This window comes from Onychomys torridus, chromosome X, assembly GCF_903995425.1.
Source record: "Onychomys torridus chromosome X, mOncTor1.1, whole genome shotgun sequence".
Taxonomy (NCBI): domain Eukaryota; kingdom Metazoa; phylum Chordata; class Mammalia; order Rodentia; family Cricetidae; genus Onychomys; species Onychomys torridus.
In genome coordinates this window covers 13360848-13374859 of record NC_050466.1, presented here as the reverse complement: position 1 = coordinate 13374859, position 14012 = coordinate 13360848, and the positions used below count along the sequence as shown (strand labels likewise).

The 14012-nt window shown below is 39.2% G+C and overlaps 1 protein-coding gene across 1 annotated transcript; it reads left to right on the top strand.

Annotated features, from left to right (window-relative positions):
• Nucleotides 1-1493: 1493 nt before the first annotated feature.
• On the top strand, nt 1494-1895 carry LOC118573997 (zinc finger protein 120-like). Its single transcript, XM_036174600.1, has one exon. It carries the CDS (start codon nt 1494-1496, stop codon nt 1893-1895), a length of 402 nt encoding a protein of 133 aa, XP_036030493.1.
• Nucleotides 1896-14012: the final 12117 nt, after the last annotated feature.

Below are 14012 nucleotides of genomic sequence, written 5' to 3'. Positions count from 1 at the left end.
AAAACAGAAGTGATAGCACATGCTGGAGAGGTATGGAGCAAAGGGAACAGTTCCTCCAATCCTGGTAGGAGTGCCAACTTGTACAGCCACTTTGGAAGTCAGTGTGGTGGTTTCTCAGAAAACTGGGAATCAATCTACCACAAGATCCAGCTATACTACTCTTGGGCATATACCCAACGAATGCTCAATCATACCACAAGGACACTTGCTCAGTTATATTCATAGCAGCTTTATTTGTAGTAGTCAGAACCTGGAAACAACCTAGATGTCTCTCAACCAAAGAATGGATAAAGAAAATTTGGTAATTTACACAATGGAGTATTACACAGCTGTTAAAAACAAGGACATCAGAAAAATTAAAAGCAAACAGATAGAACTAGAAAAAATATCATCCTGAGTGAGGTAACCCAGACCAAGAAAGAAAAACATGGTATGTACTCACTCATAAGTGGATATTAGCTGTAAGATAAAGGATAACTATGCTATAATCCACAGACCCAGAGAGACTAAGTAACAAGGAGGGCTCATGGAGGGACATCCAGATCTCCCTGGGAAGAGGAAATAGAAGAGATTTCATGACTGGACTGAGGTTGGGTAAGGATGGGAACATGAACCATCAAGTTGGGGGTGGGGGGGTATACTGAAAAAGACTGGAAAGGAGGGGGGCATTTCAGGGTCAGGTAAAAACCTGGCACAAGGGAATCTCCTACAAATCTATAAGGATGATCCCACCTAAGACTCCTAGCAATAGAAGACACGTAGTCTGAACTGGCCATCTCCTGTGACCAGATTGGTGCCTAGCCCAACTGTCATCAGAGAAGCTTTATCCAGCAACTGATAAAAACAGATGCAGACCCACAGCCAAACATTAGGTAGAGTTCGGGGAGTCCTGTAGAAGAGGGGGAGAAAGGATTGTAGGAGCCAGGGAGCTTAAGGACACCACAAGAAAACTCACAAAATCAACTAACCTGAACTCATAGGGGCTCACAGAGATTAAACTGGCAACCAGGGAACCTACATGGGACTGACCTAGACACTCTGCATATATGTTACAGTTGTGTAGCTTGGTCCTCTTGTGGGACTCCTAACAGTGGGAGCAGAGGCTACCTCTGACTCTTTTACAGGTTCTTGGGACCCTACTCCTCATACTGGGTTACCTTGCCCAGCCTTAATACATGGGGAGGTACTTAGTCTTAACTGCAACTTGATATGCCATGTTTTATTGATACTGATGGGAGACCTGCCCTTTCTTAAACAGAAATGGAGGAGGAGTTGATTGGGGAGGTGGGAACAGAGGAGGGGTGGAGAGAAACTGGGAGGAGAGGAGGGAGGGGAAACTGCAGCCAGAATGCTAAATAAATAAATAAACAAACAAACAAACAAACAAACTTTTAAGAGTTAAGCCTAAAGCAAGTAACTAAAAAAAAAAAAAAATTAAAAAAAAAAAAAGGTGGTGTGCTATGAGTCCTGCTACAGGGAGCTGAGCAGAGAGCATGGCCGAGCTGGGAACCCATGACTTGAATGCAGTGACCTATGATGATGTCCATGTTGGCTTCACTTGGGAAGAGTGGACTTTGCTGGATCCTGCCCAGAAGAATCTCTACAAAGATGTAATGTTGGAGACCTACAGGAACCTCACTATTATAGGATACAGTTGGAAAGACCATAATATTGAAGAACTTTGTCAAAGTTCTAGAAGACATGAAAGGCATGAAAGGAGCCAAACTGGAGAGAAATTTTCTGTATATACTCAATATAGTAAAGACTCTGCATATGATAGTCAGTGTCAAAGGCATAAAAGATCACATACTGGAGAGAAACCCTATGAAGGCCCCAGTGAGAGCCTGAGCTGCATGGGGCTGGTTGTGGTAGTGCATGCTGGTAGGATTTGCTGACAGAGGCAGAAGCAGGAAGATCTGAAGTTCAAGGCCAGCCAAGGAGGCTTTTTGAGGAGAAGCTGTTGCTGGGCCAGGCTACAAATGGTACTGGCAGGACCATGGAGGTGGTGGCTTCTGCTTCAAGTTGCCAGCTGCTTCTCATCATGTTGGTGGTGATGGCAACACTGCTACTGGAGACAAAGAGTTTACTGCTGCTTGTTCAGAGAACAATTGCCACAACCATCTTGTTACAAGGAAGCATTAACACAGGTCAGTTTGGAGAAGTTTGGTGAGGCAAGTCAAGGGGAGAAATTACTGTGAAGATATTCTCTTCTAAGGAAAAACATTTGTGGTTCTGAGACATAAAGATTACTATGATGTCTATGAGACAGACATTTATCAGACTATGATTGCTCCAAACCACAGAGGAGGCAAAAAAAAAATTCTGCAGGGAACCATGACCATGCCTAAAAGCAACTTTGAAATTTTCAAAAGGATGACAGAATCCCACAATGATGATTACACATGGAATATGATAAAGCCAATAAGCTGATTAACACCACCTAAGGATATGCTTAGACTACAAACTGCTCAGGACAATTTTGAGATGGCCAGCTGAGATAATTCAGCTTCACAGACTACTCAAATTCCCATTTTGCAGAGACTGGACAAATGACACAGGACTTGACAGTTAACCCACAGACTTTCCTTTCGGGAATCCATAAAGATATCTTCACCCATAGACAGCAGGAAGTAATTTTAAGAACACAACACCCACATTTCCAAGAGATGGGTGGGTGGTTTTTTGATCGATTAAAGAGTTATGGATATTGTCATTATTTTTGATGGTTGTTTACAAGATGTTAATCCATTAATTGTCAATAAAAAGTTAAACAAAGAAAATTTTTTTTTAATTTTTTAAAAAAGCAAAGTTTGTTTAAAATCAGGTATACTTAATTGATGGTTGCCAGGTCAAATTACACATCAAATTACACAATGATATGCTCACAGTATTAGCAAAACAAAAATTTTATAATGTTCTTCACATCAAAAACTGGAGATTTATTTTCTCATTTCAGGCCTTTTAGATGCTGAAAACCCAAACCACCCAAATTCCTTTATATTTGTGATTACTAAAAATTCATTTTTTAAATTTATATTTTTATACAACATAGCAAAAAATTAAAAAAATAACAATGTAACAGTCTTGGGATGGACTTCAAAAGGAAAATAGGAGTAAATTGGAATCAAGAAAGTTTTTAAAATTATTACTTCTAGATAATACAGTGGCCAAAAATGCAAACATAATTACATGTTTCTCAGATTTCCTTGAAGGCCAAAAAGAGTTAAAACCAAAAATTCAATCAGTAAGAGCCAAGTGTGGTGGTGCACACCTTTAATCCCAGCACTTGGAAGGCAGAGGCAGGTAGATCTCTGTGAGTTCGAGGCCAGCCTGGTCTACAGAGTGAGTTTAGAATAGCCAAAGATACATAGAGAAACCCTGTCTCAAAAAAAAAATGCAATCAGTAAGAACTAGATTATTTTGAAGATTTTTACCTAAAATTCTTCTTGGTACAGCTTGAGAATTTGTTACATCAAACTGCCTACAAAATATAGTAAAAAACTAGAGCCTTCCAGCAAGTTCTTCCTCCATGAAATTGCTATGCTTTGATACTGTTCACAATTTTATTACATATACAATATCAGCTAGATATAAATTTTCATGCTTACATGGGAAAATCCAGTTGTTTTCTACTTCAGGATTTTCTATGATTATTTCTCAGGTACTTCTGAGTAGCCTGTTACCTAATAAAAAACAAGTCTTCTTAAGCTCATAATTAAAATTGTCCTAAATTTTCACGATTCCCAAACCTTAAATTAAGAAAGTCTTAAATTTAAGTCTTGGAAAGTTAAGGACCATTGTTATTAAATGAATTTTGTTTCTTTTTTAGTTTTATGCTTTCCTTTGGTCTGATAAATTTTATACAGTATTCCAAATTCCTAATGCATAATTAGTAGTGAATGAACATCAGTTTGACATTTGAAAATATGGTCTGTGTCTTGGACATTTTCTGCTGTCAGGTATGTAAAGATCTATGCTCAAAGTACACTACAGACATGATATGCACAATGCCTCTCCTTAACCAATCAGCTAAAGAGCACAGCCCCAGGCATGACATGGAGCCCTGGAAGCTCCAGACAAATACCATTGTATCCTATATGGAACTTAACTTTGCCCTTTATGCATGACCTTTCTAGAAATCATTACAACTGAACAATAATAATGGTCCTGCTTATGCTAGCAAACTATTTGAAAATTTTTAATATTGGTCATGTTACTGAAATCCCTTCTTATCCACAGGGTCAAGCTATTGTGGAATAACACCATCAAATACTTAACTGGCAAATTCTAATAAATAAAAAGGGGATATTACATACACCCACCTAAATCCTCACATACTAAAGGATCATGCTTTTTCTGCTGCCCAAAAGTATTTTGCTCTAAAGTATATGTTAAATGAACAGATCTAAAAACTAATCACAGAGAAAAGACCCAATGTTAACATCAGGTAAGGTTATGTTTGTGTCTTTTCAGAAAAATAAAGGAAGGAAGGCCCAGATGGCTCCTGATCTGATGCATCTGACCAAGACATCCAAAGCCCACCAGATGAATAAAACATCTGAAGGCAGACAACAAATCCATCAAAAGGAGATGTCCCAAGATGGTAAAGTAAGCTGATAACTTGGGGAGACATCAAGACTCTGACTCATCAAGCTGAGACTTTGGGGAAATAACAAGGACTAACCCAAAAATGATGCTATTGTTAAATATAACAGTAGTTACATGTTAATTCTTGTCAATGCATAATCCAAATGCCTTTTGTCAGTGGAGATAAAAGACACACCTGTGATAAAAGACATGATATTGTTTTGCCATGCTAAGGTTTATAAAGGTTTATGTGGAATAGGCCATGTTACATCCATTTTGCTCATAGCAAAAATATTAGCAGAAATTTTTAAGAGATAGGTGAGGGTTGGGGATTTAGCTCAGTGGTAGAGCACTTGCCTAGCAAGCGTAAGGCCCTAGGTTCGATCCTCAGCTAAAAAAGAGAGAGAGAGAGAGAGAGAGAGAGAGAGAGAGAGAGAGAGAGATAGGTAAATTGAGGATGGCTTTCCCCTTTCCTTGGTCCTCTGTTAGCTCTTCTTATAATTCTCTGATGCTTGCCTATACTAATTAGACTAGCCATGGAGGCAATGCATTCTGCCATGGCCTCTATTACAGCTACTACTTTTTTAAAAATTAGAAGGGATGAGATGTTGGGGGAACAAAGGTCCTTGCTCCCACAAATCACTAAACAAACCAGTAATGTTAAATATATGGGGTCCTCTTCTCAATGGAGGTAAAACACATGTTTTCCTGCCCAGAACACTGGAAGTGGATATTGTTAATGATCTGGTGACCTTTTTGCTATCTGTGGTGACAGGCCTCACCCAAATCCCCCAAAATGTTTATCCCAGACTTTTCTCCCTAGCTCCTAGTTAACAGAACCTACCCTTAGTGGGGATGATGTCACATGTATTTTGTGACCTGCTAACCTCTATGCTATCTTGGTAGGAGACCACATTAGATTCTAGGCCTTTTAGCTATAGAATCCACCCTTAAGGTAACATGTACTTTGCAAAGGAGTTTCTATGTAGTCACACCTGAAGCTTTCCTGTGCACCTAGACTGCAATGATTGTTGCCTGGACACCTTTTCCCAAGTTGTACTGTTTTAAATATGTTGACAATGAACCCCCTGGCATGAGACTTCCCAAAGTCTGATCCAGATACATGAGGTCAATCTGAATCGAGTTTTCATTCTCATCTCTTTGTGGATCACAAACTATATTGACACCTGCAGGGTCCCCTCAGACATACACTTTAATTCAATAGAAAATACTTCAAACCAGGCATGGTGGTACACATCTGTGACACATGTCTTCTTCTAGTGATACAAAGAGGATGAGCAAGCCAGACAACAAATCCAAGGATGTCTTAGCGTTTTTACTGCTGTAAAGAGACACCATGACCACAGCAACTCTGACAAAGGAAAACATTTAATTGAGGCGGCTTACAGTTTCAGAGGTTTAGTCCATTATCATCATGGCAAGAAGCATGATGGTGTGTAAGCAGATATGGTGCTGGAGAAGGAGCTGAGAATTCTACATCTTGATCCACAGGCAGCAGAAGGAAACCGTGTCCAACCCTGGGCATAGCTTAACCTCAAAGCCCACCCCTACAATGACACACTTCCTCCAACAAGGCCACACCTACTCCAAAAAGGCCATGCCTCCTAATAGTGCCACTCCCTATGGACCAAGCATTCAAAAACATGACTCTGTGGGGCCATACCTATTCAAACAACCACAAATGCCTATCCTCAGAAATGCCATATTTTCTCTTCTCATGTACCACTAAACAAAGCAAATCACCCAAGCAAGCAAAAACATCAAGGGCAAAAAGGGTAGCTACAGAAAAAGGTAAAAATTTGGGACCAATCTCTCAGTCCAATGGATGATTATTCACCTCTTTCTGATGTTTTTCTAATAAATATTTCAAACAGTATAGCATAATAATTAAGTGAATCAATTTGGAAAGAAATTTACCTAAAATGCATAAGAAAAGTTAAACATGAAAGGATAACTATAAACCCCTAAAAAATGGAGACCAATGACAGAGATTAACTTCATGAGATATATGAACATTCTATAAAGCTTCTATAATTAAAAGTGTGGGAACTAGATATGGTGATACATGCTTGGAATCCCACCAGAAGGAAGAAGGGTTGCTATCTCAAAACCTAAACTACAGAATAAGTTCAAAACCATCCTAAACTAAATAGCAGTATCATATCTCAAAAACCATACCTGACCAAACCAATCAAATAAATAAGACCATGTAATCATAACACTTGAATATACAAGCCAGTGAAACAGTGTAAAATGTCTATAAAGAACTATGTATATAACTAAAATACTATCTCAAATCATAAGAGGAAAAGGTAAATTTTTAAATAAATAGTATATTCATTTAAATAATTTTAAAAAATAGTAACAAGTTATCAGAAACTGGCTGGTTTAGACCAACAGAATTTATTCTGTCACAGTTCTGGAGGCTAGAAGTCCAAAATCATGAGATTAGTGCAGAATCTTTTTGAAGAAAATCTATTCTATTCTGTTTCTATTCTAAATCTATTTGATGGCTCTCCTCTAGCTTTTAGGGGCATCAGAAATTGTTGATATGCCTTGGTTTGTATTTTTGTAGTTCCAGAAATCAAGCTAGAAATCCAGGGCCTCATGCATGCTAAGTAAGCATTCTACCACTAAGCTACTACCTTAATCACTTAATTTATAAACATATCACTATGTTTTAGTATCATTTTCATTACTGTGACTAGACCTGAAAAAAAAATGAGGGAAGTTTTGTTTTGTTTTTTTTGTTTGTTTTGTTTTGTTTTTTTTTTTTGGTTTTTCAAGACAGGGTTTCTCTGTAGCTTTGGAGCCTGTCCTGGACTAGCTCTGTAGACCAGGCTGACCTCGAACTCACAGAGATCTACCTGCCTCTGCCTACCGAGTGCTGGGATTACAGCTGTGCACCACCACAGCCTGGCGAGAAGTTCTTTTTTAGGCTCACACAGTTTCAGACATTGCATTCCATGATCAGCTTGTTCTTTTCCTTTTAGACCTGTTAGCAAGGCAGAAAGTCATGGCAGAAGGATATCATGGAGGAAAGCCACTTATCAAATGGCAGTCAAAAGGCAAAGAGAGACTCAGGAAGCAAAGGCAGGCAGATCTCTTTAACAAGCAAGTTCTAGGACATCCAGGACTACCCACAGAAACCCTGTTTGTAAAAACCAAAACAGGGGGCAGAAAGAGAAAAGAAGGGTATAGGGACAACATCTACCCTTTAAAGGCATGCCCTCAGTGATTTACTTCATCCAACTAGACTCCATTTCCTATGAGCCACTATAAACTCATCAATGAATTAATCCATTAAAGAAATTATCATGATCTAATCACTTCTCAATAGCATCACCTGCTACAGATCAAGTATACGGCACATGAGCCTTTACAGGAGACATTTCATACATAAACCATAACATTGACTCTACTGTCTGCCAGTTTTCATACCACCTCCTATGTCTTTCACTTCTTTGTCATATAAGGATATTTTTCATTGGATTAGGGCCCATTTGTTTATTCTAGGATGGCCCTACCTCAAGATCCTTAATTAAATACGCAATTTTTTTCAAACTAAGGTCAAAATCACAGATTCTGTGTCTATTTATTTTTGGTAGACATTATTCTATCCATTAAACACAGACATTCGCAAACAGATTAAGCTGGACTTGGTGCCTTACATCTGCAAAGCCAGAAGTTGAAAGGCTGGGACAAGAAAATTTTAAATTCAAGGCCAGCCTGGACTACACAGTGAATTCAATACCATCCTACCTATATGCCAAGACCCTCCCTCAAAAAAAAAGCTGTAAATAAATGTTACATTGGGGGCTGGAGAGATGGCTCAGCGGTTGGGGGCACACTATCTGATCTTCCAGAGGTCCTGAGTTCGGTTCCCAGCAACCACATGGTGGCTCACAGCCATCTGTAATGAGATCTGGTGCCCTCTTCTGGCCTGCGGGCAGAACACTGTATACATGATAGCTAAATCTTAAAAAAAATAAAAAATAAAAAATAAATGTTAAATTGGATCCATACCTTATACCATATATACAAACTGTAAATGGACCAAGATTGAAATGTGAAAATAAAGCAATATACAAGTACTAGAAGCCCTGGGTATATTCCTTTCTAGTCTGGATTGGGGGAAAGCACTTGTAGCTATGCCACAAAGTCAGACATCTCAGAGGGAAAAAATGAGTTGATATATGTAAAATGCTTATAACTATGTATGGAATGGGTAAATGTTTGATAAATAGCAGATATAGCCCTAAGAGTCCTACAGGTAGTTTGTTCCCCTCTCCTTGACTTCTCCCTGTGGTAGCACTTATGGGCAAAACTTTGCCACTGCAATGTCTCCTGTCTCTTCCCCAGTCTCACAAGGTGACTTTCCCACCCTGAACTCCCTCATAACCTCTAGAATTCCTTACCAGAAGGGAAGTACCCTGATCTCTCTCTTCTTCCTCAATAGTATTTTCTAGAGAATCATTGTACCTACCTGACTTAACCCATTTCTTCCAGTGCTATCATTCAGAAGAGAATGGGCCCATCCTGAATTTCCATCCCTTTCCTAGACTTACAACTCTTAGGAGATAAGTTCTTACTTGCTCTCATGTCATACATAGAGGGCCACTTCAGCTTCTATAATAAATAAAGATCCTCCAGCTCAGATCCAAACACTCTAGTCCAGATTGGCACATCTTTACCCCCTAACCCCTTTAGTGAAATAAGCAAGGTGACATCATTATTTATATGTGAAGGGTACCTTTCCAAGATGGTGGTCCCTACAAGTAATCTCCCCAAAAGTTCTACAATATTCCCTGTCTGAAAACATTACAACACACAACTCAGCTATGCAGTTTTTGCTATGCCATCTATGGTACTCCCATGCTTGTGCAAAACCATAGCCATGGAAGAGGATTCTAGGGGATGGGACCCAAATACTACTTTTTAGCACAGAAATGAGTGATACTGCCAAGGAGGATCTCTAAATTTTGAAAGGTTTGGTGCTCAAAGACCACTGAAATGACCTGAGGTATGTGATGTGAAGTGAAGTGTTGTGAGGCAATAATTTCTGAATATTTTAGAAGACTTCCAATTTCAAACTGAGGTCAAACAGGCATGGAAAAGGTATTTTTCCTCTCCTTTCAACAAGAAAAGACAAGTTGGAAATTAGCAACTTTTCTTGTGCCCATTAGAAAACTGAGATTACCTGTAATCCCAGGCAGATCTCTGTGAGTTTGAGGCCAGCCTAGTCTACAAAGTGATTCCTAGGAAAACCAGGGCTGTTACAGAGAAACCCTGTCTCAAAAAAAAGCTAAAAAGAAGAAAAGAAAGAAAGAAAAGAAAACTGAGGTCACCCAGCAAACACTACTATAAAATATGAAGAAAAACAGGTGAGTCTGGGGAGAAAGCAAGAACTGAGCATCTGATTACTTGGGGGTAGATATCAACTGAATGACATATAATCTACTAGGGAGCTAAACTAGAACTTTTAGTGAACTTCTAAGTGTCAAATGTAGGTTAGTGTGACAGTGTGAAATTCTTGGGAACTGCAGACAGGACATTTCAAAGGGTTTGCAAACTCTTACAGTAGAAGGGTCAAAAGCAACTCTTCCTTTTTCAGTGTGCTGGCTAAGGAAACTACTGTGAAATCCATCCAGATTCACTTCTCACAGAAAGGTTTAGTCTCCAGGAGGAAATTAACCAAAGTCTACACCCTGTAAACACTGGTAGGGTTTTACTTTCAGGTAGGTGAAAGTAAAAGTGGGGACAATCAAGCTCTACTTTTTATCTATCCTAAACACAGATCCACAATGCCTATTAAAGATGGCACTTAATCAGAATAGCAAAGATCTTTCTCATACCAAGCTTGAGCACCTCACTAACAAGCAAAACAAACTGACACATGACTGGGAAGATGAGAAGAGAGACTTTGTTTGAAAATAGGAACAAAGGGAGAATCCAAAGCCAAGTGAGAAGGCAAAGACAAGATACAAATAGGAAAACTTCAATGGGTATAACTATAACAACAAAAAATAGCAAACACAGATGGATTCTTTATTAGATAAAAATCTCCACACAAAAGACCCAAGAAGAGGAAATATCTATTATCAAGGTTGAAAAAAAAGGATTTATAAGCAGAAACAGATGAAGACTCTACTGACTCCACCAAATGACTACTAGAACTGATTTTTTTAAATCAGCAAAGTAGCAGAAAACAAAATCAACATTCAAATATTGATTTTCTATACACCAATAATTAGTTTACTGGGACATACATCATGAAATCAATATTATTTACACCAGCTACCAAAAAAAGAACAAAATATCTCATAATTTTTACCAGAAGATGTAAAGAAATGTCTGTTCACTGCAAATGAGAGGGTATCAGCAAGCCAACAGGACCCTGTCCAAGTCAAGTTTGGTGAATAAATATTGGGATGAATTATTGGAACATGAATGACTCAGAGGCAGCTACAAAACTGAGAAATTCAGAACAATTCATGGGCAGCTATCTCATTGACTATTCCCATCTGCAGCATGAGGAACTCAGCATGAATGGTTCATGAGAAGCTATGCTACTTCAGTTGCCCAGGAAATGTACAGGCAGCTATGCTTCCAAAGATTTCCACCCAGCCCATTGGCTTACTACTTATATATAATATTGAGAGAGGAGGATCTTTGTGAGGATCTTTACCCCATGACCTCATGAACCTCTCTACTCTCTCAACAAAGAGTATTAATAGGCCAGATTCTGTGACAATCTCATGAAGGCCTCATGAGGATCTTGAAAGCTCACTGAGACTCAGAAGCCTCATCCCTTCTCCTTCCATGTGGGAATGTTAATAGGCCAGGTCTCAAAAAGTCTCATTCAAGTGATCACATCTGCTCTGATTCAAGATAGTAATGGCTATGCCCAACACAACTCTACCTTTCTCCAACTCACATTCTTTCCATGCCTTCTTCTGCAGTGTTCCCCAAGATGTAGAATGATATAGGTGTACGATTACTTCCTTCCACCTTGGGCAGCTAGCTATACCACAGCAAATAATGTAGAATACAGCAACAAAAATATTCCTTGCAGTTCAACCAGTTATGAATCTTCCATACTAACCACCTCCCACTGTAAAAAGAAGTGTTCTTTCTCTATGTCAGTCAACAGCAGTAATCTACAATCCATCCTATGGACTGAAGAACTCAGGCTTTCAGACTTGTTAGCAAGTACCTTTTACCCACTGAGCCATTTTGCTAGTCCAAAGAATCTTTCAAGTTAAAAAAGAAAAATCTGCATGAAATATAGTTAATAGACTTACATAGACCCAACTCTAGTCCATCTGAACTGTTTTCCTTACCAAATAAAGATTAACTAAATATTTTCTAACTCCCTAATATCTATTTTAAGCACATTAAATTTAATTTTAAACACCTGTAAAATGGGATTTTTTTTTCAAAACAAGGTTTTTTGTGTAGCCCTGGTTGTCCTGGAACTCACTCTGTAGACCAGGCTAGCTTTGAACTCAGAGATACACCTCTGCCTCTTGAGTGCTGGGATTAAAGGCATGTACCACCACCGCCCAGCCATGCATTTTTTAAATTTCAGTATTTCCTTTACAACCATTGTGTTTTATGGACACAGAGATACTTGATTTGCTTAGGTTTTCAGCATCTGAAGAAAATTGTTTTATATACTGAATGCAAGAATAATCTGGAAAAGCTTTCTTGATACGGTTGTGTTCTAGGACCTTCAAAAGGGAACAGCATTTAGGGGATTCTAGTGTCTAGGTTATCCTCCAGGCTCAGCCCTTCACTTGCTAAGCTAAATGCTACTGTTTAAAAGGAAAACAAAGAGATCCACCATGTGGTTGCTGGGACCAAAAAAAAAAAAAAAAAAAAAAAGGAAAACAAAGAAATTTGTGGGGTTTTTTTTTCAAGACAGGGTTTCTCCATGTAGTTTTGGTGCCTGTCTTGGATCTAGCACTGTAGCAGAGGCTGGCCTCGAACTCACAAAGATCCTCCTGGCTCTGCCTTCCGAGTGCTGGGATTAAAGGCTTGAGCCACCACTGCCCGACAACAAAGAAAATTTTTATCTGAAAATAAATTAATAGAAAATCTACACATTTAAATAAAAATAGAGGGAACTATTTAGTCTTAACTACAAGTTAACCCATCTTCAGTAGAGGACTCCAATGATGGACAATATAACTATGAGGTGGGGTGATTAAGCACAGTATCTTGCCAGTCTCTACTTTAGTCTGGGTCATGGAATGCAAGCCACCAAGCAAGAGTCATTAAAGATTAATTTCTTAAAATTCGTCTCTGTTTAAACATTTTTATGTGCTCTTGCTCATTCCTTTTACAGAAGGTGAAACCTAAACCATATGTGTGTGTGTATATATATATATATAATCAATATTCAAACTGACAGGTTGCCACAGGATATACTGCCCTCTTTATTGATTAGAACTATAATCCTTGCTCATCTACAGGCACTCTTGTGCTTTTTAAATTATTAGATGATTAAGTGAACTCCGTTTTTTTGTTTGGGGTTTGGTTTGCTTTTGTTAAAAAGGACATGAAGGTGGGAGGAAAACGTGGTAGGAGGGGTCTGGGAGCAGTTGAAGGGAGAGGGTAGGGAATGGATATGATGAAAATACATTGCATACATGTATGAAATTCTCAAAGAATAGAAATGATTTTAAAAAGAAAAAAACGGGGCTCTACATAAACAGATCAGTGGTTAAGAGCTCTGGCTATTCTTGTAGAGGCCCAGAGCTCACAAATGGTGAGTAGCTCCAGCTCTGGGGATCAGACATCCTCTTTTGGCCTCCACAGGCATGGCACGCACATAGTGCACCAACATGCAGACAAAACAGATTAAATAAGAAAATTTCTTAAGAGTGGGGAGGGAGCTACAGAAATGGCTCAGCAATTAAGGGCACAAAAGGCTCTTGCAGAGGACGTAAACTTCTTTACTAGCCCCCACAACTAGCTCACAACTGCATATAACTCTAGTACCGCTGGCGCGCGCGCGCACACGCGCACACACACTCACACACACACACACACACACACACACACACACACACACACACACACACACACACGAGAGAGAGAGACAGAGAGACAGAGACAGAGAGACAGAGACAGAGAGAGAGCGCGCAAATACATAAATTGTAAACGATTAACTCCCTGTTCCTACCTTCCTGAGTCCAGCTTCCCTCAGAACCCGCCAAATATCATTAACTTCACCTGAACCAACAACCTGCCGGCTCACGACCATAGGCCTTCTAGCAGACAGCTGGCCCGCTCTCTGAGTAAGATTCAGCTATCTCCAAGGGTTCATTAACCCGCCTACAGCACTTCCCCCTAAGTGGGTCTTCTCTCTCAATCTGGACCGCTCCTTCCCACCAATT

Bases quoted from the DNA above. Each gene is read 5' to 3' on its own strand.
- LOC118573997 (XM_036174600.1), top strand. From the start codon at position 1,494: ATGGCCGAGCTGGGAACCCATGACTTGAATGCAGTGACCTATGATGAT.